Raw genomic sequence first — 26324 nt, 5'->3', positions numbered from 1 at the left:
AGCAACGATCCTTAAAACTTTTTAAAATCAAAATCTAAAACACACTCTCTTCTTCTTCTTCAGTTAACTTTAAAGCAAATTCAATTCACCTTTACCTTATTTTGTTCAACTCAATTATGCTGCACGAACTCTTACTTGCCCTGTTGGGTTACACCGGAGATCTCATCATCGACGTTAGAGAACAACAAGAACAATCTGGGGCCCAAATTCCTTTATCACCAGATGCACCCATCTCTCAAGAACCCACATTTAAGCTTGCCCCTGATGTCTCCTTCGTTCAACCCAGTGAAAGGTTTGCAATTTATTGTCTTTTGGGTAATGTAATTCATTTTTAATCTGTTTATGAGATTTGTAACCTCAGTAGAAGATGTAAGTATCCATCTTTAAGCTTGCCCTTGATTGCTATTTCATCCAACCCCCGCTGAAAGGTTTGCTATTTGTTGTGATTCCGGCCTTGCGCTTTCAAAATTAAAAAAAAAACAAATTCCTTTTTCTTTCTTTTTTTATTTGTGGTATGCAATATGTAAAGGAACTATAGTGTTAGAGAACCCCAAATGGTTGATTTCGCAATAGAATTAGTCTAAATGGAGGGAAATGGCTAGTGAGGATTTCATATAACCAGCCCAAACTAGTTTAATTGAGTCGGGAGTAGTTTTTTTTTTTGTAAACATGAAAGAATTCATTTCGTTTGATGGTTTAAATATATTGAACCTCATTATGTTAGGAAGTATCTGCATATCTAGTTAAATAATACTATGTGGTTTTCTTTGTTTAGTTCATAAAATTGTTCCAACAATATCTTGGGTTGTGAAGTCTAGGTGCTTCTTGTGATTTTGGTTTTAGGTGCAGCGATGTCTTTGAGAGGATTATTGCTTAGGAAAAAAATCAGTTCCTTTTTTATTGAAGATATAGAATCTTGGTGCATTTTTAGACTGCCTTTTCTGCTTATCTAGCTAAATAGTATGCAGCATTTATCATTTAAGCATATAAATGCTCCTATGAGACTACGGCCTTTGATGTATTACGTTTATAATTATTTGGCTGTAGTGTGTTGTGATTTTGGGTTTGGGTGCAGGGATGTCATTGAGAGGATTATTACTCTAGGATTTTACTACAGGGAGCTAGATCGCTTTGCAGCCAAGTCGCGTAATTTAAGTTGGATTAGGTTCCCCAATGAGTCACCTTTGTTGAGGACATCCCAACTATTGAAAGGAAAAGCATCGAAGCAGAGTGTGTACAGGAGGGCCATTGCGAATGGTGTTGTTGAGGTGTTGTCAGTTTATAGGTCTGCTGTTCTCCACATTGAGCAAAAGTTACTATCTGATTCACTGCCTATCGTGGCAACACTTACTCAAGGCCTCAATAAGGTGAGTCGTCTGTTTCCTCTATGTAATAGACTTTGCTTTTGTTCTTCTTTGCTTATGATCACATTATTGATGACTATATTTCTACTGTGAAAAGAGGCCAGCAAAAGCAGAAATGTAGACCATCACTTTAATACGTTGTCATAGAATTCTGAGTTTGAATCATAGACCCGTATGAGGGTTGTTCTTTTTCATTTGCTTAAATTTCTACGATAAAAACTGGACTGAGAAATTGTTAGATTAGCTGGTCACTTTGGCTGTATCGAGTCTTCTCTTGCATGTTTCTTCTGGTACAATAGCTCCATGTTTCTTTATCCTAGTCAATCGTAAGCGAGCTTGCCTGATTTTAAAGTTTCTGATTTCCTTTTTCTTTTTCTTGTAGCTCATCTCTTCTTCCTGAACCTGCATTTCTCTGCTTTTTCACTCATTTTTTATTAGTTCTTGATGTGGCACTTATTTTGCTCTGGTCAAGGCTTGATGGTGCTTCCTCAAACTTCATATTATTCTTGTAGCCATGTTTTTCCACGCTTAATTTTCTTGGTCTTCCTACTTCAGTACATTCAATGAACTTGTGTTTGTTCCTTAAATGACTTGCTAACATATCTTATTTTAGTTCTTCGTTCTTTTGCCTCCTCTGTTTGAGTTGATTCTAGAGATTGAACGTGATAACATTTATGGAGGGAAACTTCTCAACCTTTTACACAAACGTTGCCACTGTGGGGTTCCTGAATTACAGACATGCATTCAGAGGTGAGCATTTAAAAACAGGAAAAGGGTCATATTTGTCCCTCTACTATTGAAAAAATTTGAATATTTCCCTCCCTCGTATTATCAGTTTATATATGCCCTTAATGTTATGCTATCAGTCCATAGATGCCCTTAATGTTATAAAAGAGGCTCAAATTTGCCAGTCCTCTGTTAACCCCATCCATTTTAGCCAAAATGACAATCCACCACACCAACACCTTCACCATAACATAAACCATCTACGCACCAACACATTCCTTCTTTTTTGTTTCATGATTATTGGAAGTTTGAAATGTAAATAAATATTACAGATTATCTTGGTATTTTAAAAGTCATATCTTCAAAACAAATATCAACTTGCCCCCAAGGCCTAGCTCAAGTGGCAAAAGGTGGAGGATTTGTGGCTTAGGTCGCAGGTTCAAGCCCCACACCATGCAAAGCGAAGCCCGGTATTTAAGTGGAGAAGGGTAGAGGGGCGGGCCCATTATCCACCGAGTTTAGAAGGCTGTGATTGATCCAAAGGGCGGGTCACAGACGGATTTCTCGGTTATCAAAAAAAAAAAAAAAACAAATATCAACTTATGAAATTATATTTCCAAAGTATGTCGAAGATTTGAACTAAGAGTTAAACAAGCATAAGAAAAATAAAAATGCTTCCTTATATACTGCCAAATGGGTGATTATAAGAACAGAACTCATACATAGCAAAACACATATCTCTAGGAGTTGAGTAATATCACATTATCAACATAGCTCCATAACAATAAACTTGAAGACTAGCTCAACATTTGTAAATGCAAATTACGAGTAGGTTGTATGTGATTACTCAAAATCTATTTTCTAATTGTGCTGCCTCTTTTTCTTTTATTGTGTGTAAATCTGCATACAAAAGAAATTCAATTCAAATATTCTACACTAATGTGGAACTTGAAATTTTAAATGATCGAGTGTGATGGAAAATTTCACAACCATTAGCTTTAGCATACGATGAGTTAGTAGTATGTAAAGAAAGGAAGTGAGTTGGAGGTGATGATACATCTGATGAAGGTGTTGGTGACTTTGGGTAGTGGTGGAAGAAGAAGGATTGGTGTGGTGTGTCTTTTGGCTAAAATGGATGGTGTTAGCGGAGAAAGGATAAATTTGAGCCATTTTTAAAACATTAAGGGCATATATGGACCAAAAGTATAACATTAAGGGCATACACGGACTGATAGTATAAGAGAAGGCAATATTAAACCTTTTTCAATAGTAGAGGGGTAAATATTACCCTTTTCCCTTTTAAAACTTTTATCACATTTTTTTGCCGTCTCGGCTGTTTTTTCTGTTTCTTTTTTCGTGGATTATTTATTTGTCATGGTTGTTGCCAATTGCCATACTTCTCAAAAGTTGCTTACAAGTCCAGTCTTTGAATACTATGCTAGTAGTGGTTGTACATTTGCCATTTTCCTTCTGATAAGGCATGCAGACGTCTTCACTGAAAAGCACACCTACTGATGGGGAATTTTGCGAGAAATTTAAATTGATAACATTAGTCAAGTCTTGGTCCTTTACTAGCACTTGTGTTAACGTGTGCATCTGACCTGCCCCTTTCTAGTGCCTGTATTGGTTTATCTTCCTGTCTAACTCCGCCCCCCTTCCAAAACATTCCAAATTAAAAGTAAAGGTGGAGTAACATAGTATTCTTAACTCCACTTTTTCGATTGTTGATATCACTATAATGGAGGTAAGTCATAACTCATCGCGGTTTTCTGTATCCTCAAGAACTGACGCGGGAAAGGATTTCTGTCTAGATAAGTCATTCTTCTTAACTTCGTCTTTTTCCGAGTATTATCAAGAACTTCATGACCAATATATGATCAAAGATAAGAGAGTTGAATGTGGGTAAAGATGCTTTTGATAAATTAATCATTTGGAAGTGGAAAAGTGTCTTCCGTTCACTGATAAAAGTTTATACTCAAAGTGGACACTGAATTGAGCAAACCAAAAAAAATTGAGACTACTTATTCTCTTTGAAAGTTGATTGAGTTTTACTAGTCTCAGGAATTTTTCAAAATAGTGCCCTTATTCTCTTTGAAAGTTGATTGAGTTTTACTAGTCTCAGGAATTTTTTCAAAATAGTGCCTTAGAATTTTACATATTCTTTTTTTTTCTTCTGTTATTGAGGATGCAAATGTTTACCCTCCCTGCAAGAACGTAGCCATCCGTTGGATTTTTCTTCTTACAATATAATTTGACCAAGTTGGAAAAGAACTATTAGTGGAATCAGAAGCTGCTAACTCTATGCTGGTATCTCTGCTAGTACTGTAGCTAATGGATAAAAAAAAACAATTGTTCTCCTCTTTACACGTGTTTCCTTTTCTTTTTCTTGAAGCATAGGCTTCTATGGCATGGGCATCAGGTCATGTACAATCAGCTTGCTTCTTGGGTGGTTTATGGAATTCTTCATGATCCATATAAAGAATTCTACATCAGCAGGTAAGCACTGAGACGGGCGTCCTTAATTCTATTTCATAATTTTAAGCTTGTTGCAGCTTGGCATTTATCAAAATTTATTGATTAATAATATTAGTCCATTGTTTGATGTGGATCGTTCAGTTAAGGGTGTACGATTGTGAGCTGTGTGTTTCAGTAGATCCCCCAACTTGTGTAGAACTTATCATACTATCTGGTACTTGAAATTTGCCTGGATCAACCACCTCATTCACAAGACTTCACCGTGCATATAGTAGAACACATTTGTTTTTCTGGAATGACATGATTATATCAAGAAGTCACATGGATTGCTTCTCATCTTAGAAGGAACAAACATGTTAGTCAGTCCACCTAACATAAATAATGGTGCAGGACATTCATTTTATGTCACTATAATGTCCTGTTACTTTTCAAACTGCCATATGTAACATATATAAGTAAGTTGTGATTATGTTTTAGTCAGGATGACAGAGACTCTGAACAGGAATCAGCTCCACATTTGCTTGAGAAACTGACGCGCTTGTCAGTTGCTGATACATCTTTAAATGATTGGCACCTGGGCTTCCATATTTCTTTGGTATGTTTTTTTTTAATGAAGTATTTCTTTGGGATGTTTTGCGTTGTTCGTTTTGTTGGTTCTATAATAGAAAGTACTCCCTCTGCTTCAAAATTGGTTTCCTACTTCTCTTATCAGCTTTACCAAAATTATGTCCACTTTCCTCAAGAGGAAGCTTTTCTCGCACGTTTCCTCAATATTTTCCTTGAAAGAGGTATCATATTTACTGGGAAACTGGTCCAGATTCTTCAAGAAGTTAATTGTATCTCCACTTCTGACCCCACTTTCGTGTAAATAATAGTGGCCAGCCTAAAGATGGGATGAATGGAGTGTTTGCTAAATCTTCATGTTTTTCCTCTGGATATGTTAATGTGAATCTATGAATATGTTCCATTTTTCTGGTCATCTTCTTTGAACAATATCTCGACTATCGCCCTTGTAAAAGTGTTTGTTTCAGATCTAGAGATGTATTTCCCTAGATGTGTCTTTAGTCTTACGCATCACATTTGACTGCCCCATTTAAAAGGTGATGTTACCAGCATCCTGACCATTTAGAAACTCTACTTTTCTGACATTTTGTCTTCTTTATGATGTATAGCTGAGTAGGGGGGAATGGAACTGGTTTGTTAGAAAATCTATTAGTCCTGCTATATATTTATTACTTTGGTGAATCTAGGAAAGATACAACGTTCATTAGTTTAATATACAATGCAATCTAGTTAGTTTCTGTTTCTGTCATGTATGTTTACAATGTTTACTTGTTATTCAGGTGCAAATTCGAAGATCTTAACTATAACATTCTCGTGTGAGACATATCTCGAAAAAAATTAATTTCCTTTGCAAATCTATTGCATAATTGTTAGAATCAGTTTTCTGAATGAAGTTAGAAAGATGTTCTATTGCTCAGAAGAAAGGCGATAGGTGGGCTTAGATAAGAAAAATAGGAATTTGTCCTCTTTATCATTCGATAAAGCAAGAGCTGACTACAAGAAAAAAAATAAATTCCATTAGCAGAATTAAAACTGTTTTAACAATAAAATTGTTGCATCATTGATGAAATATGAGTCATTCTACTCTCCGGCCTTACTTTATCACGTTCCCTGTTACTTTTGGCCTTCTTATCCCGTGACCCTCCACCATTATGCATCCTCTTTCCCCCCCCCCCCCCCCCCCCCCCCTCTGTCTGTCAGCTTCACATGGAATGGAACAGCTTTTGCCGTCAACCTACTACCAAACATCATTTAAGCTATTTGTACGTTCTCTCTCCATGCAGGATATGCTGCCAGAGTATATTACTCTGCATGTCGTGGAATCCATTCTTTTTGCAGGAAAAGCTGTTAGGGTTCTTCGCAATCCAAGTCCTGGTTTCCAATTTAAGGATGGTTCATCTCATCAGCAAATACAAAGAGGATTTCAAAGGACCCAAGGATATACAACGACGATTTCTTTCCAGAATAACTCCTTGGATAGTACGTTAATTGGAGAAGATTTACTCCCACAGGCAGAGGCTGATAAGATTGAATCTATGCTTCAAGACTTAAAGGTTTCTATTCAATAAGCTTGATCAGTCTTTTAGATTGATGTGGATGATATTATCTTCTTTGGTACATGTATTCAAAGCTTGAAACATTTCTTAACCTGCTCTGATGGATTTCTCCCTCCTGAAGCTAAGTTCACATTCTATTTATTGTTTTGGCCTAAATTTAAAACTATCTCTTTCGCAGGAGTCATCTGAATTCCACAAGAGATCATTCGAGAATGCCATTGACACAATCAAAGCAGTTGCAGCCAGTCATCTGTGGCAGGTGTAATTGCATATGACCATTTTTTTCCTTGCTGCAGATGATGCACTTACACATGATTCCTATTTGCAGCTTGTTGTTGTGCGCGCTGACTTAAATGGGCACTTAAAGGCTCTTAAAGACTATTTTCTTTTGGAAAAAGGTGATTTCTTCCAGGTAAAGGAAACTGACTTCTACAACTCATGTTTCACAGCGGTGGTAATGATATCCTGTTCTACTGATGATTGCTTTATTTATTAATTTTCTCTTTTGGGGAGTGGGGTGGGGAGTGGGGTGGGGGTGGGGGTGGGGTGGTGGGTAGCTCAGAGAGGAAGTTACATAATTCAATTAAAGATGAAGGGAACATTTAGGCTTTTATACTAGTAAGGCTACTGTTTTCATCTCCGAAGCCTAGGGTTTTTAAACCAAACTTAACACATGCTGAAGGTTCTTATGAAGGAAATATTAGTATAGATGATCTTGAAGATTTTCTGGGAAATAATCTTTGTTATTGTATGATATAAACAAAATGCATCCCTTGTGTCAAGTACATCATCTGCAAGACATAAACTACCTATGTATATTAATAGGTAGCAACTAAATTAGCAATTTCATCAGTGAATAAACTTACACATGCTTGTGATTTTTTACCCCTATATTCTGTTGGTGGAAAGGACACATGCACTAATTGATGCAACATAAGTAGAGCAAAGTTTTTATGTCATGGTTCAGTTACATTTATCTTGCAATTGTCAAAAAAATATGTGAGAAATAAGTGTACGTTACTATGAATATGGCACAATGAGCTAGTACTATTCTAGTTGAGCGGGAAGTATTTTGTTCACATCTACATGAAGAGCATATGCTTTTTGAAAGCTGTTCCTTTAAATGATTTGTGCAAATAGAGTTTTTGCTCCGTATTAACAAAGGGTATTGCTGACAGAGTTTCCTTGAGGAGAGTCGCCAGCTGATGCGTTTACCACCTCGCCAATCTACTGCAGAAGCCGATCTTATGGTCCCATTTCAACTAGTAGGTCTTTACAGCTCAATAATGTTTATATTGAATATTGCCTTTATTATCATATTTTTCTATTGTTTGCAATAAGCCTTCCAAATTATAAAATACTCTTTTACATTTTACGTACTGGTTCTTTTCTTTTCTTGTCTGCCTCATTAAAAGGCTACTGATGTTGGTTGCGTGAAGATCAATCCATGATCTTGAAAAGTCCTGTTGAATGGTGATTAATGTGCTTAGGTCTTTGATAAGTTGTCTATAAGAAGGCTATTATGTTGTTTTTAAATGCTTTCATTATTTTTTGTTTATTTTCAACCAAATTTTGAGTGGAATGGCAGAGGCAGAATTTTTTTTGTCCAGTTGCTTCTTCTTTGATCTTGGCATGGTCTTTGTCGTGGTTTTTAATCATTACAATTATCTTAGTCTTGAACTGCCTTGGTTACATTGCAGGCTGCTTTAAAGACTATTGGTGAAGAGGATAGATACTTTTCAAGGGTGTCTTTGCGGTAAGATCATGAGTTGATTTTTCTTATATTTAAAATGTATTAACAGTTCATATCACATTTACTTTTTCTAATGTTAGAATGCCATCATTTGGAATCGCTCTGAAGCCCTCACCAGTTGATCTGCCCAAGGTAAAAGTGAATAAAGATGGAGACGCAGTGGGTCACCCAGATACTTCTTTGGAGGTGTCCCTTGATGGATGGGATGGCATTTCCCTTGAATATTCTATTGATTGGCCATTGCAGCTGTTTGTTACGCCGGAAGTTCTATCCAAGTAAGATTTACAGCTGCCATGAAATATATTTTCTTTTCAATTCCAAATAGTGAACATAGAAAAAGAAATCTTTTTCCTCTTATTTGGAAAATATTTTCTTGGGTATATGGTTTTTCTGGTGGCATAATGTCTTCGCTGACTTTCAGAATATCTTCATTAGTAACAATCCACCAGAATAAAATGAGGATATGAACAGGAATGATATACTTGACATTGTTGTCAGCCAAAACCTTTAGCAACTACTCTTTGTTATTAATTGCTATTTTGGTTTAGGTATCAAAGGATATTCCAGTATCTGCTCCGTCTTAAAAGGACACAAATGGAGTTGGAAAAATCATGGGCTTTTGCTATGCATCAAGATCATATTGATTTTGCTAAACTTCGAAATGACTCTAGAAAGTCATCAGTGCCCCAGCATCGAAGGCAACGCCTTAGACCAATGTGGCATGTTAGAGAGCACATGGCCTTCTTGATCAGAAATCTTCAATTCTATATTCAGGTAATTTCCTGTAAGATATCTGTGAGCATTCTGTCAGTTATCATTGCTTAATAGACGGTCCAACTTTCTTCAATCTAATGCTTGTTATGTGTAATAGATTTAATGCTAAAAGGCACTTCTTTGAAATTTCCATGATCACATGCATATATGAGCTATGATATAGTAAACTAATCAGGCAGTTAGCTTCTTTCATGTTCTTCAGCAGAAAATAGACTTTTGAAGCGCACAACTGGGCTTATTTTCATGGACCTGCATAGAGTTGAATATTGGAACTTTGTACTTTCACATGGGCTGTCCTATAGTGAATAATTTTGATACCTTATAGCTTGCAAAAGCATGTCTGAGGTTGTTAGTTCCTACATATGATATAAATGTGACAATTTAATATTCTTCAACATCATCTGAAAAAACTTCACTAATGCGTATGAAAGAAATGTCATAGTCCATCACCACTAATGTTATGATCCTATTTCTTAATCAGTAGTTGACGAAACATTCACAGAAGGTTCTCTGTTAGACAACGTTTGAAAGTCTTGTTTCTTCATTGTCTTCCACGATAATGACTATGCAAAAACCTAGTTAACAAGTTTGATTTCCCAGGTGGATGTGATAGAATCTCAGTGGAACGTTTTGCAATCTCATATTCAGAATTCTCAGGATTTCACGGAACTTGTGGGCTTTCATCAAGAGTAAGGAATTGAACATTTCAATGTGTATTATGCTGTCAGTAACTATTGAATAGTGATTGCAACTGCTGCTATTAGTGCTTTTCGGAATTTAAAATTTGTGTGATCTATCGAATGTTCTTCCCAAGTTCACACACTTTGCCTTATGCTTCTTATATTTTTGTGTTTCCTTTAGGTGCATATTGTCAAAAATTATCACTGTAATTAGTTGTTGATACATGAACCTACATTGATATCATATTGTAGAATTGGAGCTACTGGAACGTTGTCAATCATTATGAATCTGCACCCAAGGGTGTGGCCTACTGGACAATGAATTGGGTTGAGAACCATAAGGTCTAACATTAATATCCCAGTATGGAAAATAACGCTAGGTGTTTTCTTTCTATCTATCCCAGCCTTGGTGGACAGAGTTGCCCAGGTATCTATTGTTGGTGGGAGGTGGCAGGTATCCAGAAGAATTAGTCGAGATGTACGCAAGCTAACCTGGACACTGCTGTTATAAGAAAAAGTCTATGAATCCAAGTTGTAGAGTTCTTGTTTACTCTTTCATCTCTGGGACATAATATCTCAGATATAGGTTCTATCTGTTTTGAGCTACTTTTTGCAATGTGACGACTGTTGCATAACCACTGTCGTAACCTTTTCACACTAAAGTAACAAACATAAGCAAATTTTTTCTGCCTAATAAGTTAGAAGTGTATCACGAATTTTTGTCTTCCCGAGTTCCTACACTTTGCCTTTTGCACCTTAAGTTCTCATCTTATTGAACTTCTACTAGTTTTTTCAGTAACCCTTAGTTTTAACAGAAACAAGATTACTATATAGTTGCTACTCATTTCTTGTGATTGTTGTGTGTTGTTTGATTTAAAAGTTGATGGGCATTGCTGTTTTTCAGATATTTGGCTGCGCTAATTTCACAATCTTTCTTGGACATCGGTTCTGTCTCAAGAATTCTGGATGGAATAATGAAACTATGCTTGCAGTTCTGTTGGAAGATCGAAAATGACGAAAGCAATAGAACTACTAGTGAACTGGAGCACATAGCTGAGGTACTATTGAGTTGATTTATGCTTCTGGTGGTTTCATTTTCTAGTGATAGCCAAGAATAACATGTTCAGATAACGATTGATGGCTGGTCCATTCAAATTCATCACTAAGAAGCAAGAATTTTCCATATACAAATTGGTCAAAACACTTCGCCCTTTGTTCACTACCTCTGGTGTTCTTCATCTAAATACACTCTTAAATAGAAGCCAGTCAAGCCAGAGCATCTTTTGGTTGATATCTTGATCGATGTCTTAGTCGCCTGTGTCATTATCTTCTAACACTTTGATTAATCCCCAACTTATCTGACTAATGAGTGCTGACAAAGATGTGGTGGCACCTTATTTTACTCATCATCAAAATTATATCATAATGGAAGAATTAGTCCCCTGCACTAGATTATCAGTGGCTTTTGTTTGTTGAAGAACTTGGTACGTGCTGCTGATGAAATCTTTTAGTACTTCGGTACTTGAGTTTGATCTATTTTTCCTCTATGATCGTTGATCTTTGTTTTGAATTATTTCTTCTATCTATTATGGACTGGTTCCTGCTGCAATACCTCATGTTCTTTTTTATGACTTCTCAGGAGTTCAACAAAAAATCAAACTCCCTATACACTATACTCCGAAGTAGCAGGCTTGCTGGTAGCCAGAGAGCCCCGTTCCTTAGACAATTTCTTTTGAGACTCAATTTTAATTCCTTCTTTGAGGTAAATCTCTTCTGGAATTGCATGGAAAACTTTATATTTCATTTGCTTAAGTTATTTATATTACTTCTTAAATTCATCAATAGGCAACTGCAAGAGGGGTGCTCAATGTTGTCAATCCTCGCCCATCCGTATCTGTTCTGCAGTGACAATTTCTTCTTCTTTAAAGCCACCCAATGTAATTTTGCTGTAAGCATTGCTTTGTCTGCTAGTTTTTTCCTGTGTGTGCGTGTGCTGTTACATGCCTTTGTAAGTCGACAAGTTTAGAATTGACGTATAGTTGATTGACTATTTAAACGATTGATGTAAGCAGTAAGAGCATCTGCTACATTTCCTTGCAATTTCAGCTGGTGCCATCTTACATTTCATGTCTTTTTGGTTTTGCCAACTTTGAGTGGTTTTCAATGACTACTTGTTTTGGAGTTGGTTGTGTGATGATTTGTGTGTTCGTATAATCGATCACGTGGTATCAAGGTTTTCAACCTCAGATTATATAAGTCGAATGATGGATCAAGATCATGTTGTTCGTTGAAAATTGAAGAGGGGTATACGGCATTGATTAATTTTTATTCAACCTTAATATTTTCACGAGAATCTATTAAAGGTCCCTCAGCAAACTCAGAATCAACACTCATTCCTTTTTCTTTTGGTTTTTCAACTAGTGTTCAGTATTCACATTGGAGTTTGACTAAATTTGAATTTGTATTGGGAGGTCCCACATTAGGAGTAAAGTGTTCCCTCTAACAAACGCGACTCCATACCTACTTGTGGCCTGTGGGGTTGATTTTGAAGTCAAACTCCCAAAATAGTGTATTTTACATTTGGTTTTAGATTTTTTTTTTAAAATTCTTATCCAACGACCAGAGAATACAATTTTCAACCCATGGCCTCTACCTACCCCTGGCTCTGGCAGGCTCCCCAATCCAATATGTACACAAAATTAGGTGGAAAAATTTAACAAAGCTAACCAAACTGTATTAAATTGCTGCCTTGCACCTTGTTTGGATGGTCGTTACTGTATTGTAATTTGTATTGTTAGTTTAAATAAATGTTCTTTTGATTGTTACTTAAATTTTATTCGTTAGGTAACGACGAAAAGACTTATTTTTTATGTAACGACCAATTTGGTGTGATTGTGTCATTACCTTAATATTTTCTTCTCATTTTGTCTTTATTTACTATTATTTAATAATTATATTTCATTTTTTACCCTATCTTTTCGTAGTAGAACTACCCCATGACCTACTTTTCTTGTAGGTTTACCATTCAAATCATAGATTTGTGATATTATATAACGACGGAGAACGATATAATATGTCCAAACATTATATTCATTAAAACAATGCAGTTTGATACGCTACAACACAAGACAATACAATACGATACACTATCGAACAATACATAACAACCATCCAAAAGTGTTATACTCACTATTCCACTCATGCGGGGCAGTGTGATCAGGTGGTTGGAATTATTCTACATTAATCAAAAGTTTCGAGTTTAAGATTAAAAATGAACTTTTCAATAGGACGAGCTTTATCCTGGCGAATCTACTAACGATTCAAATTAGTGAACTAGTGAATTTCAATATCAAAATTATTGCTCTTATTGTTACAATTAAATTGTAATTTTTTGCATATCAATACGATGAAAAAATATTAGTTAAAGGTCTTATTGTTTGATTCTAAAAAAGAAAACCGTGATAATTAAAAAAAGGAAAGGAGGGAGTATTAAACTAAACATAGGTAAAATGTATCAACATGACTTTAATGTTATCATTTTAAAAAAAAATAATAAGACAAACAAATTAAAACGGAATGAATTTTGATAAATTGAAATTCACAACTCTACCAACCTCTTAAACGACCACACCTAACACAACAAATAAACAAACTTAGACAAAATAAACATCATATTGATACACAGCAAATACCTCACCAGCTTTAACAAACCCAACAAATTCTTTGGAGGGCATTAAGCCGTCGCTTATCTCCATCTTCATCTTCTTCTTCCTCTGTACATTTCTCACCGGAAAACTCATCGGAAATGGATCCCAGGAATCAATTTTCTGGTAACCCAGAAACCCAAAAACCTCAAGAAGAAGAACAACAACACCTACCCATTTTACCGATAGCTTCAATTTCACTTGCTTTATCCACAATCCTTCCAACCCATTTCCTTAATCCCCCTAAAATCTCAACCCTTTTCAACAAACCCAACAAAGTCAAAATCCCAACTCAAGTTTCATCTCTTTCAAATCTCTCACTTTCAGCTTCTTCTCTTCCACCTACAAAATCCAATTTCAAGTCCACCATTTCTGCTAACCCTCTTCAAAATACTCTAACTCTAAACCCTCTTCGTCCTTCTGAGCCTTCTAATGCTGCTGGGCTTCGACGAGCGTCGATTGTTTGGTTCCGTAACGATCTTCGTGTTCATGATAATGAGTGTCTTAACGCGGCTCATAATGAGTCCATGTCTGTTTTGGCTGTTTACTGTTTTGACCCGAGAGATTATGGGAAATCCTCATCTGGGTTTGATAAAACTGGGCCGTATAGGGCTAGTTTTTTGATTGAATCTGTTGCTGACCTTAGGAAGAATCTACAGGCAAGAGGGTCTGATCTTGTTGTTAGAATTGGGAAGCCGGAGACTGTGTTGGTGGAATTAGCTAAAGCTGTTGGAGCTGAAGCTGTGTATGCTCATAGGGAGGTTTCACATGATGAGATTAAAGGGGAAGATAAGATTGATGCTGTAATGAAGGATGAGGGTTTGGAGGTGAAGTATTTCTGGGGTAGTACATTGTATCATGTTGATGATTTGCCTTTTAAGTTGGAGCAAATGCCCACAAATTACGGAGGGTTTAGGGAAAAAGTGCAGGGATTGGAGGTAAGGAAGACAATTGAGGCATTGGATCAATTGAAGGGATTGCCTGCTAGAGGTGATGTGGAACCTGGGGAGATTCCTTCTTTGGTTGATTTGGGGCTCAATCCTAGTGCCACAATGGGTCAGGTATTACTTTTTTCGACTTTGAATTTCACAATGATCATTAGAAACTGTAGGTCTATTGAGTATTGGATGAAAGTAGTTTTACATTTGGTCTTTAGAAAATGTAGAACCTTTGGTGTTAGAGAACATCTAATTTGACTGAAATGACAAATTTGCGAGTATTGGAATGAAACCGGTACAAATGTAGTGTAACCAATAATAAGGATGATTCTATAGTTGAGCCCAACTAGTTTGAGATTGAGCTTCACTAGTAGTCCTTTAGTTTCACGTAGCTTTCAGTTTCTTAGACACTTCATTTGAATTGGTAGAAGCGATCAAGATTCCATTTTTATACGGAATGGAAGTGATTCAAGTCAGAAATAATTGATTGTTTAATTCAATGTATCTCTTGTATATGTATTGTGAACATTTAAGATAAAACCCATGCTTAAGTTGGTTTAGTGTTTGGCGTTTGAACATCATCAGTAATTTAAATGACCCTTGCTCTACGTTTGGTGTCCTTCTATGCACTAGTTGTGTGTACTGAATATCCAGCTCATAGCTTTGACATTTTGTTGATCAATGTATTAATGTACTTCTTATTAGGTGGTCACCAACTAGGACACTACTCACCATATATAGTGCTTATAGAATAAGACCAAACAACTTTTATTTGCTAGCTCACGAATATGTAATCTAGAAAGAACATCTTTTAGCCACGTTTGGAGGTTGATTTTTTAGTATTGCCTGTAGCGCAGTGCATAATCACTTAAGAACTATTGCCTGATTTTTCACTGACTTGAATTTTGTAATTGCCATACTGTATTGTAACTTTGTAACTGTAAGTTGTTTTAACATCACAAACTAGTCAAACAAAGTTGATTTGTTTCAGTTACTTTGCAAACTATAGCAAACATGAACATTTTTTTATCTTGGTATACATAAACATTTGCATTTGCCCATCATTTTAGAATGACTTATGATTCCCTTGTGGGAGGAGAAAATGAAGCACTGCAGAGACTTGAATTTTGCAGTTGTCATACTGTATTTTTCAGACTTGAATTTTGTAATTGTCATACTGTGTTTAAACATTGGAACTGTAAGTTGTTTTACATCACAAACTAGTCAAACAAAGTTGATTTGTTTCAGTTACTTTGCGAACTAGTAAACATGAACATTTATTTATCTTGGTATACTTAAACATTTGCATTTGCCAACCATTTAGAATGGAAAACCAGCTGCTAATGCTTCCCTTGTGGGAGGAGAGAATGAAGCACTGCAGAGACTTAGAAAATTTGCAGCAGAATGTCAGGCCCAACCCAGTAAGGAAAACAAGGATGGCACAACTGACAGCATATATGGTGCAAACTTTTCTTGCAAAATATCGCCTTGGTTAGCTATGGGATGTCTCTCACCCCGTTCCATGTTTGATGAATTGAAAAAGTCCACTTCAAGGTAATGTCTGATCAATAGTTTATTTCTTATCCTGATACTAATGCCTGTGAGACCAATATCACTGGTTAACGCTACATTGGTTGTTGTGCTGCAGAACGATTTCTGCTGCCTCTGGCAAGAAGGATGGTGGTAGTGGCACTGGGCTGAACTGGCTGATGTACGAGCTGTTATGGAGGGATTTTTTCAGGTAATTTAGCAACTTAGCTCCTATGACCAAGGTGCTTGTTTCAGTTTCGTTCAGTGTGATACCCGTTCCATCCTTAATCCTTTATGGAAGTATTCCTGCCCTTCAGTTTTGTGGCAAGGCAGTGTTTTATTCTGAATCTGATTAAGCTTCTATCATATATTATTGTATTCCTTGGATAACATTCTGTTTTCTGAACTGCCAGGTTCATCACCAAGAAATATAGTGCTGCAAAACAAAATAGTGCTACTCCAGTAACTGCTTCTGTAGGAGCTGCTGCTTAACGATGGTATATTCAAAAGGAGAATGAAGGTTTCCTTTTTGTATTTATTTTTTCCAGAAGTTTAGCCGTGGAATGTTAGAGTGGAACTGTCATTAGATTGAAGCATTCATCAATGGTACATTTTGTCTTTTGACAATAAGTGTTGGATATAAAAAAAATTGTCGCCATTTCTAGCCAGTTGCTCTACAATCCTTCTTATGCTACCAATATTTATTTTTTTCTAAATTTGATCTGTAGTTGAAAAGGGTGTATAACAAACATTCCTGTAGTTGAAATATGTGTTCCATGTTTGAGATAACTAGTTGTTGGTGATATGTCGACTAAACTTCTAGACATTGGAAGTTTTTTTAGAGTTAAACTTCTAGACATTGTAAACTTCACATTATGAGATCACGTAAAAGATAATTACATATAATCGTTCATAATAAGTGAGACTAGTAGATGATCTCAGGCCTCAATTGTGCCCAAGTGAGCTTGCTCGCGTAGCTGATCTCAGGCCTGATAAGGAAGAGGGTTGCAATGGGTTGTCAACCAGCATAAAACTAATCAATTTATGACGATGAACCACAGAAAACAGTACTACATTAACAATGGACACATAATGAAGTGAACCAGGAATGTAAAGAGGGTAGCAGAGATTTATTCTTTGGTAATTAAATAAAGAAGGTATGCTATTTATAAAGTATTGTGAAGTTCAAAATCTACAATCTGATGTCTCACAACTCACCTATTCCCAAATATCAAATGACATGTTCACCAAACACAAACTAGAAATTTAGCAACCACCAAGTGATTGATGGATGATGTATGAGGAGTCTCTTTTTTGGTAGGCAAATCATGGTGTCGCGGCTCTACTTTTGCAAACTTGACTTACAAGTTGCTTCCGCAACTAGCTTCTTCCTTTTGTTGCGAAACGAATTGGAGCACATATTCATTGATTCATAATACTACAATAAACAAATTAGCTATTTCAAGATTCGATATTACCAAGCAAAACAAAAGAATCTTAATTCCGCTGGGAGGGGACTTTGATATTACCAGGTCAGATGAGTTTGTAAGCTTCTGAGCCTGAAAGGAAGAGATTCCCAATCAAAATTCAGTGACAAGGTCAGTTACCACCAGTCACTACAAGAAGATTCTTCCAATGTGTCACAACAATCTCGACCACAACTCCACAAGCAGTCCTTGAGGTAATTTATACTGCAACATTACCACCACCTGCACGGTGCATGCCTGACGTTTTTACTGGGCATATCCAAACCATGTTACAGTATTAGCACGGAGAAATCAAATTGCCATGTTCTTATAATGAAGTGAAAACTGCTAAATTCTTTCATTCCTCATTCAAATTTAGCAGTACCTTGTGTAACGTCTGCATAAAACCGTCCATCTTGAACCCGCGCAGAGTATCCTTGAGCATCACATGATTTACTAGTGCCTGCCTGATACTCATTTCAACGAAAACTAGTTCTACCGGATAGTTGAATTGACCTCTATGGAACTACGCCCAGGAACTTTATGTACCTTCTTTGTCTCCATAACGTTTCTGATGTCCCTAGCATCTTTCCACCGACCCATCTTAGCGTAGACATTGGAGAGAAGAACATAAGCTGCACTATTTGTGGGATCTTGCTCTATTATTTTGTTGAGTGCAATCTCACATGTTTCAATATCTCCACATATCCTGGCTCCGCTAAGAAGAGCTCCCCAAATAAGCACATCTGGCTCCATAGGCATTGTATTCAGAAGATTCCACGCTTCATCAATCAAACCAGCCTTGCCATAAAGGTCAATCATACAACCATAATGCTGAACTGAAGGCGAAATACCAAACTCTTTACTCATCCTCTCAAACATTTCCTTCCCTTGGTTTACCAATCCTCCATGTACACAAGCAGAAAGAACACCTAAGAACGTGATATCATCAGGCATTACTCCGCTGTCAACCATATTTGAAAACAAACAGAGGCAATCTTCCCAGTGTCCATGCATCGCAAGACCTGAGATCATGGCACTCCAAGCCATTACATCCTTCTTCGGACCCAAATTTTCAAAAACTAGTCTTGCCCGGACTATACTCCCACATTTAGCGTACATTTCAATCAACGAAGTCCCAAGAACAACATTAATCTCCATCCCAAGTTTGTAAACACAAGCATGAGCCCATTTCCCGTGTTCAAGTGAACCCAACTGCTCACACGCCGCAAGCAAAATAGCCATGGTATACTCATTAGGCATAACCTCATTTTCTTTTATCATCTCATTAAACAACTCCAATGCTTCTTCACACTTACCCCACCTCACATAACCATCCAACATACTACTCCATGATACAACATTTCTACTAGGCATTTTAACAAACAGTTCACGCGCAACACTAAGCAAACCCGCTTTCACATTCGCATTAACAATAGAATTCCACGCAGGCAAATCCGGTTGAGACATTTCATCAAACACATCTCGTGCAGACCCCACATCGCCACAAGCAGTGTACATACTGATCAACGAGGTTTGGACAAATGGGTCGGATGAAAAACCAAAAACAAGAACCTGTGAGTGAATGGATCGTCCCAATTGGAGGTGTGGTGGAGAATGGACGGACTGGAGGAGGAAAGGGAAGGTGTAGTAATCAATATGGACGCCATGGGAGCGCATTCGGAGGAAGATGGAGAGTGGGGTATGGGTGGGGCCTGAAGGTTGATGAGTTCGTTGAACATAGGCTCTGATGAGAGTATTCCAAGTGAAACAATCGACAGTTGGATGCCAAAGATTGAGAGAAGGGTGCGTTAAAGATATGAGTTTTCTGGTTGATATCTTCATTTGGATTTTGGGACATTCCCAGGCGGGAAGGGTAGTTAAGCAGTGGTTTCAATGCTCAAACCACAGAGTTTAGCTTCCGGCCATGAATTTTTAAGTTTGAAAATTCGAGTATTTAAAGCTGTACTTGAACGTGTACTTTAATTCGAAACTTGATTTCGTTAGCCTAATTTCATGTATCGCAAGAACTTAGTTTAATTTCGTGTATTGCAAGAACTTTAGTAATTTAGTTAGTTAGCTACCTGAATTTTCATCTTGATGGCGACCGTTTGATTCCCACCTTGTTCCCCTTCCCCTTCCCCTACCCATATTTTTTAAAAAAAAATGGGTATCAACATTCGACCCTATAGAATTTTCTAATATTCAATAGCATATAATTCTTCATAGCAAGCGTAAAACTTTCTCCACTTCAAATTATTTAGGCCTAATCCATCAGTGGCAAGTTGGCACTATGCTTCACTTAGACACCTAAACTGGACAACGTTCATTTTAAACACCTCACGTAGTAGGATCCCACTCGATCATTGTGACATTTTTAGCGACACTTAGAAGTTGAAAGATCAAACCATCTTTTGGTTTGAAGCAAAAATGACATGTAAAGGGCTAACTGGTCAATTAATCCATGTAGATAAGAGTTTGCGTCAAACACACTTGTGGTCAACACCAGGTTGTGCTAAATAAAGTGCTTCAAATGAACATTGTCAAATTTAGGTGTCTGAAAAATAATACCCACTTTAGAGGACCATCAATTGTTTAAGCCAATTATTTATCATGCTTCTCATTTATATGCCACATTAAAAACATTGATTATGAGATATTTATATTATTTTAATCTTAGTTATGTATTGAAATATAACTTTTTCCCTTTTAAGTATTTTAAATGAGAGAGGTTTACAAGGTGTAGAATCAAACATCACCAACAATTAGTGAGAGTTCAAATAGTCAACCAACTGAAAGCTACCACCTTATAATCCCCTTGGGATTTCTCCTTCCTAGACTTTCACCTGGTTGTTTAGCTCCCATGTACACAATTTAAATTACATGTGATCATCAAAAGGAGTAAGGCAATACAGATAAATTGACTTTTGCATACTCAACCCCAAAGTATCAAAGTAATGTTTTCTTTTACTGATAAGCAAACTGCAAAACAATAAACTAGAAATGAGAAGACAAGATTCATTAGTAACTCGAACAGATGATATAAGGATCAAAAAACGAAGGCCGCTTAAAGAAGTAGATAAAGAGAGACATTGAATGGCCATGTTTAATCTTCTTCATCTGCTTCATTCTCAGCAATGTTGAAGTAGCGCAATTCATAAACATTCCTGTCCTTGTTGGAAGCAATCACTCTAAGCCAATCCCTGACGTTATTTTTCTTCAAGTACTTTTTGACAAGGTATTTGAGGTACCTGAAAAATAGAAGTAAAGATTGTATGTCAAGCTGTTGTTTACTAATCTCGAGTGCCTGATTTCACTACTTTTAACACTCTGTTCTTTTGGTTTTGGAAGGGTAGGAGTACATAGCAATAACTTAACATCATAAGAACTACTTTCTTTAATCGGGCATACATAATTTGCCCCAAAGTAAATTGATATAATGTTGTGCATTCGCCTCTCTTTTAGACATCGGTTTCTTTTACAAGTAGCCTTTAGAATATCACTTGAGTCTAAGATGTGTAGGTGAATGGTGAAGCTAATAAGTGGTTGATGTCACTTCCAAACAAGCTTAGAAACATAAAATAGATGAAACAACAACACCAAGATGTTATGCCACCATTTTCCGTTCTATTGTTTTTTTGTTTCTTAATGTAAATAGGATAATGCATTAGATAAACAAACAATAGAATGATATAAACTCATATTCTTCAGTATGAAAATCCTGAATAGAAGGGAAAGTTTTTTTTAGACTTGCAGTGCAGCGAACTCTAACTAAAATAAACAGTTAACGACTTCCTTTTAAAACCATTAGCAATCTGACTCCAGAGCTCAATTTATGAATGACTGCACTATCCAAAGAAGGTATGCATACACTCTACGGATAGTGCAGAGTCTCTACACTCCCCAGACCGCACTTGTGGGATTACATGGGGTATGTTGTTGTTGTTGCTGTTGCACTAGCCAAATAAGAAATCTTTGTAAAGCAGAGACGAGCCAAACTAAAAAAGGCTATGATAAGTTACTATCAGTCTGTCAGTCGTGAAAATAATCAAAACTCCGATAAAAGCCAACCCCGCCTTCTAATTTGGGACCCATTCATAGTCGTTTAGACTATCTGTTCCATAAATTTAGAAACAGCTTCAAGGATCAATAGAACACCCTGCTCAAGTTAACAACGATTACATACAAGATACTACACTGCCATTTTAGTTATTCTTTCTCCTTATCTCTCAATGTACATAGGCTAATGTTTTCGGATAAATATACAGTATAATTCAGAGTGGAACTACACTTGAAGTCTGGGGAACTCTTAATACAAAAATAAACAGCAAAAAGAACCTCTTTTCAACTGATTATGAACTGACTGAAACCTCAATGTGTGAATGACTACATTATTCCAAATAAAAGAACTCCCTCAATCCCCGAATAAACGAATAGGTTTACGATAAGTTACTGTCAATCTGTAAGTGTAAACATAATCAAACTACAATGGAAGTCGACCGCAGCTAGTAATTTGGGATCTACAAGCAGTTTAGCTTCTAGAACCTTTTTTTTTTTTTTCAAATAAACACAACTGAAAATGAGGCAATAGAATTAGTACCTCTTGGAAAAAGTCGAGTTGCAGGTGACGGTGATCTTGTTCTTGTCACGAGTGACAGTAACGGAATCCCCAAGAGCACCAGCTTTTCCACCAACCTTAATTCTCTCTTGAAGGAACTTGTCAAGAGAAGCAATCTCCATGATACTGTCTTCTACTGGCTTCGAACAGTCAATGACGAAGCTTGCACCTTTCTTCTTCCCGCCCTTCACTGCTGCTGCTGCTGCTCGGCTCATCTTTACGCTCTGTATTTCTCTTTACTGTCATTCAAATAACGAAAACAAAGCAAAAATCATCAGATCTCAAGAACAAAAGTTCATCGTTAGAGAAACAGAGAAGAAAAAGTTGGAGCATACGTACAGGAAGAAACTCGACGGCCTACTGTGAGTGTATGGAAGTGATGACTCTGATAAATTAGGGTTTTCCTTTGTTCCTACTTCCTATATGTGACACCTCGCTCTAATTTGCACTTTTGGCCCTATTTTAGGTTAGGTTCTTAACTTTTCTCCCTTGTAATAAAAAAAATAAAATTATTAGGCATAAGTTTATATTTTTGCATCATAATAAAATAAGGATGAATCATTTTTGTACTACTATATACTATATCGAGTACTTCTACTATATCACAAGTTATGTCTCACATGACTTCTACTCTTAAAATGCATAGTCATTGTTGAAAGCAATGATGAAGTAGGGCAATTCATAATAATAAGGGTTAAAATGGAGTGATAAATATTTTCCATTCTAAACCAGGGAATCATCTTTGTTAGGAAGCACTTTCAAGTCCTTTGAGTACGGTGTGGAACTTTTCGATGCGAACACAAATTTAATCAAGCTCCAATATGGATACCAAACACCAAAACACCAAAAATTCATAAACATTCTTGTTAATGTGTATGAAAACTTAAGTTTTCCTTCCTAGGTTCTGATATTAGGGAGGTGTAACTTGTAAGTCTCGAAAGTCTTTGGTACTTCTATAGAGCAAGCAGGTCGAAAATGAAAGATATGAAATGAAGATCTGATAAATACATATACGAATCCTAATCCTGGAAATATACCATTCTGCTGATCTGCTCCCACACACCCAATCGATCTTTTCTGTAAATTCTCATCACACTTGCATCGTTTTAAGACAAACTCAAGAGGAAGTCAACAATCATGGGGTGATTAAACAAAAGACGCAGACAACAAATGAACTCAATAAATTACATGTGATCATCAAGAGGAGAAAACGCCATACAGATAAATTAATGACTTGCGCAAAGTTGACCCCAAAGATAAACAAACCAAAGTATCAAAGTAATGTTTTCTTTTACTGATAAGGGAACAAAAAATCAATAATCTAGAAGTGAGAATATTAGACTCATTGATAACTCAAACATATGATATAAGGTTCTAAATAAGAAGGTTGACTCAAGAAGGAGATAAAGGGCCGTTGAATGGGCCATGTTTAATCTTCTTCATCTGCTTCATTCTCAGCAATGTTGAAGTAGCGCAACTCATAAACATTCCTGTCCTTGTTGGAAGCAATCACCCTAAGCCAATCCCTGACGTTATTTTTCTTCAAGTACTTCTTGACAAGGTATTTGAGGTACCTGAAAAATAGAAGTAGAGACTGTAAGTCAAGAGTTGTTTACTAGTCTTGAATGCCTGAATTCACTACTTTTGACAGTGTTCTTTTGGTTTTGGTGGGGGATTGATAGAATACATAGCAGTAACGCAACATCACAAGGGCTATTTTCATTAATCGGGCATACATAATTTGCCCCAAGGTAAACTGATATACATGTTGCAAGTAGCCTTTAGACTAACTTGAACCTAAGATGCGTAGGTATATGGTGATGCTTAATAAGTGGTTGATGTCACTTCCAAAATAAGCTTAGAAACATATATCAGATGAAACAAGAATACCACTATAGATTCTACTCAGCTGCATCAAACGTATTTAAAAAACGAAGAATTTCTTCAGAGCCCAACAAAAAAACATGAAAAATATACTTACACGCCCCCTGAAGGATGTTTCAATTAACAAGAGTATCTACAATGATCATTAATATCAATCTTTTTTGAGTAACTAAGCCTGGATACATATCAATTACCTATCTCTTTCAAGTTACAAACAACTTAATACATATTAGTTCTTCCAAGCCTATTTTACGTGTAATATGACATAATCCAAGTGTATTATTCTGTGTGATCATGGATGTAAAAGATGAAATCAACAAAATTGCACTTGACGCAAACTAATGGACACAAGTGAAAGGCTAGGTTGCAGTCTAATTGGTCTCACCAACAACTGCCTACTTAAGAATCCACTTCACTGAGAAATGAGTGGTGCTAAATAATTTAATCTAGCTAATGCTCACAGACAATCTGACCATAATTTTAGGAAGATCTGTGAGGATTATTATAATAATATAACATTATGCAGATACCCTATTCAAGTTACGGATAAAAAAAAAATTATGAAGGAGATTTCATTAGAAGGCATCAAGAAGATGCAAGGCAAACAATTACAGCAAAAGAAGGGGTCTGCTCCTGTACAAGAATTTACTAAATAACTAAAGAGCAGATATAGTCCAAAAAAAGTAACAGTGGTTTCAGGGGCCTGGTTGAAGCAGCTATATAAGAAGACCAAACAGTTGGATTTACGAATAATTACAAGATATTATGCCACCATTTTTGTTCTGTTGTTTCTTTGCTTATCAATGTAAGTAGGATGACATAAGCCCATCATCTTCAGAAGGGCTAATTTCTTAGACTGGCAGTGCAGGGCACTCAAACTAAAATAAACTGCAAAAAGGACCTCTTTTAAAAACCATTGGTAATCTACCCTAGAGATTAAAATATGAATGAATGCAATATTCCAAGTAAGAGCTCTCTGAAAAGCAGAGACAAGTCGCGATAAAAGAGGCTATGATAAGTTACTGTCAATTTGTCAGTCTTGAAAATAATCCAAGTATGATAAAAGCCAACCCCAACTTCTAATCTGGGACGTTTTAGTGTAGACCTCATAGACTATCTGTTCCATAAGTTCAGCAAGAGCTACAAGGATGATGAGGATACCTTGTTCAAGTTACAAATGATTATTTACAAGATATTACACTGCTGTTTTAGTTCTTCTGTTTCTCCTTATTTCTCAATGTAAATAGGATAATGTTTTGAATAAACAAGCAGTAGAATGCCATAACACAATCATCTTCCGAATAAAAAGAACGCCTTTTTAACCCATTATCAACGGACTCAAAGCTCAATACGTGAACGACGACACTATTCCAAATAAAACAACTCCTTGCAAAGCATAGCACATCCCGAATAAATGAATAGGTTTAGGATAAGTTACTCTCAATCTGTCAGAATAAACATTATCAAACTACAATGAAAGTCGACCCACACGAAGTTTCAACCATCAATTTTTTCAAATAAATCCAATTAAAAATGAGGCAAAAACACAAACTAAACGAAATGAGGAGTGGTAATATAGTACTAGTTAGTACCTCTTGGAGAAAGTGGAGTTGCAAGTGACGGTGATTTTGTTCTTATCACGAGTAACAGCAACGGAATCTCCAAGAGCACCAGCTTTTCCACCAACCTTAATTCTCTCTTGAAGGAACTTGTCAAGAGAAGCAATCTCCATGATACTGTCCTCCACTGGCTTCGAACAGTCAATGACGAAGCTTGCCCCCTTCTTCTTCCCGCCCTTAGCTGCTGCTGCTGCTGCTCGGCTCATCTTTACACTTGTTTCTCTTCTGCTGTTATTCAAATACTGAAAACAAAACAAAAATCATCAGATCTCAAAAGAAAGTTCATCGCCGGAGAAAAAGTTTGAGAATACGTACGGGAGAAATTCGACGGCGGCCGACTGCGAGTGTATGGAAGTGGATGATTATATTTAATTAGGGTTTCCCCTCGTTCCTCTTCCTATTTGACCCGTCGCCCCGACCCAAAACCAAATTTACCCGTTTCATTTTTGCCCTTAAGTTACCCGCAGTTACTACATTTGGTTGCGCACAGGGTTAAAACGTCATTTTATGCAATAGCTTGTAAACCACACATAAAAGGTAACTCGCACTAGACAAGTCCGTGTGACAAGCTTGACTTAGAAAGCATACATCTTGCTTTCGCTAGCGAGGAGATTCGAATTTGAGACCTCCAACCAAGGGCGGCTCAACGCAATCGGAGGCCTAAAGCGAATTT

At 36.7% G+C, this 26324-nt stretch overlaps 5 protein-coding genes across 6 annotated transcripts in view; 2 read left to right on the top strand and 3 right to left on the bottom strand.

Moving 5' to 3' along the window:
• LOC125808315 (60S ribosomal protein L18-2) overlaps positions 1-11386 on the bottom strand; it is a 51505-nt gene extending 40119 nt beyond the window's left edge. The window contains exon 1 of the mRNA XM_049488038.1: positions 11381-11386. The gene's annotated coding sequence lies outside the window, so the exon portion shown is untranslated. The remainder of the gene's footprint in view (positions 1-11380) is intronic.
• Positions 53-12019, top strand: LOC125808314 (gamma-tubulin complex component 4). The gene is made up of 16 exons (XM_049488037.1): positions 53-292; positions 1076-1367; positions 1978-2114; positions 4488-4586; positions 5043-5160; positions 6413-6682; positions 6864-6944; positions 7014-7097; positions 7864-7950; positions 8386-8441; positions 8519-8713; positions 8987-9212; positions 9813-9901; positions 10797-10950; positions 11532-11654; positions 11738-12019. Exons 1-16 carry the CDS (start codon positions 117-119, stop codon positions 11798-11800), a joined length of 2250 nt encoding a protein of 749 aa, XP_049343994.1. The 5' UTR covers positions 53-116; the 3' UTR covers positions 11801-12019.
• A 1568-nt stretch (positions 12020-13587) lies between these two features.
• On the top strand, positions 13588-16732 carry LOC125808210 (blue-light photoreceptor PHR2). Its single transcript, XM_049487933.1, has 4 exons — positions 13588-14657; positions 15859-16088; positions 16183-16275; positions 16478-16732. The coding sequence occupies exons 1-4, from the start codon at positions 13698-13700 to the stop codon at positions 16554-16556; spliced, it is 1362 nt and encodes a 453-aa protein (XP_049343890.1). The 5' UTR covers positions 13588-13697; the 3' UTR covers positions 16557-16732.
• A 1293-nt stretch (positions 16733-18025) lies between these two features.
• LOC125808211 (pentatricopeptide repeat-containing protein At3g62890) lies at positions 18026-19429 on the bottom strand. Its single transcript, XM_049487934.1, has one exon. The coding sequence runs from the start codon at positions 19373-19375 to the stop codon at positions 18026-18028; it is 1350 nt and encodes a 449-aa protein (XP_049343891.1). The 5' UTR covers positions 19376-19429.
• A 1011-nt stretch (positions 19430-20440) lies between these two features.
• On the bottom strand, positions 20441-26072 carry LOC125808224 (60S ribosomal protein L22-3-like). Of its 2 annotated transcripts, none has more exons than XM_049487947.1 (3): positions 25720-25885; positions 22131-22225; positions 20441-20781 (listed from the first exon to the last, which is right to left on the bottom strand). In XM_049487947.1, the coding sequence occupies exons 1-3, from the start codon at positions 25855-25857 to the stop codon at positions 20637-20639; spliced, it is 378 nt and encodes a 125-aa protein (XP_049343904.1). In that variant the 5' UTR covers positions 25858-25885; the 3' UTR covers positions 20441-20636. The 2 variants fall into 2 exon arrangements, with proteins under 2 accessions (XP_049343904.1, XP_049343905.1); XM_049487948.1 differs by lacking the exons at positions 20441-20781; positions 22131-22225 and adding exons at positions 23419-23722; positions 25967-26072 and having other exon boundaries at positions 25625-25893.
• Between the last annotated feature and the right edge of the window lie 252 nt (positions 26073-26324).

This window comes from Solanum verrucosum, unplaced genomic scaffold (assembly GCF_900185275.1).
Source record: "Solanum verrucosum unplaced genomic scaffold, falcon-dt-bn FXZP01000234.1, whole genome shotgun sequence".
Lineage (NCBI taxonomy): Eukaryota > Viridiplantae > Streptophyta > Magnoliopsida > Solanales > Solanaceae > Solanum > Solanum verrucosum.
The sequence above is the reverse complement of the archived record's forward strand: the minus strand, read 5'-3'. Positions and strand labels throughout refer to the sequence as shown.

Excerpts from the sequence above, each read along its gene's own strand:
- LOC125808314 (XM_049488037.1), top strand. The coding sequence starts at position 117 with ATGCTGCACGAACTCTTACTTGCCCTGTTGGGTTACACCGGAGATCTC. Across the intron at positions 6,945-7,013 it reads CAGCCAGTCATCTGTGGCAG|CTTGTTGTTGTGCGCGCTGA; the intron begins GTGTAATTGCAT and ends TCCTATTTGCAG. Across the intron at positions 10,951-11,531 it reads AACTGGAGCACATAGCTGAG|GAGTTCAACAAAAAATCAAA; the intron begins GTACTATTGAGT and ends ATGACTTCTCAG.
- LOC125808210 (XM_049487933.1), top strand. The coding sequence starts at position 13,698 with ATGGATCCCAGGAATCAATTTTCTGGTAACCCAGAAACCCAAAAACCT. Across the intron at positions 14,658-15,858 it reads CTAGTGCCACAATGGGTCAG|AATGGAAAACCAGCTGCTAA; the intron begins GTATTACTTTTT and ends CCAACCATTTAG. Across the intron at positions 16,276-16,477 it reads TTATGGAGGGATTTTTTCAG|GTTCATCACCAAGAAATATA; the intron begins GTAATTTAGCAA and ends CTGAACTGCCAG.
- LOC125808211 (XM_049487934.1), bottom strand. The coding sequence starts at position 19,375 with ATGAAGATATCAACCAGAAAACTCATATCTTTAACGCACCCTTCTCTC.
- LOC125808224 (XM_049487948.1), bottom strand. The coding sequence starts at position 25,857 with ATGAGCCGAGCAGCAGCAGCAGCAGCTAAGGGCGGGAAGAAGAAGGGG. Across the intron at positions 23,723-25,624 it reads AACTCCACTTTCTCCAAGAG|GTACCTCAAATACCTTGTCA; the intron begins GTACTAACTAGT and ends TCTATTTTTCAG.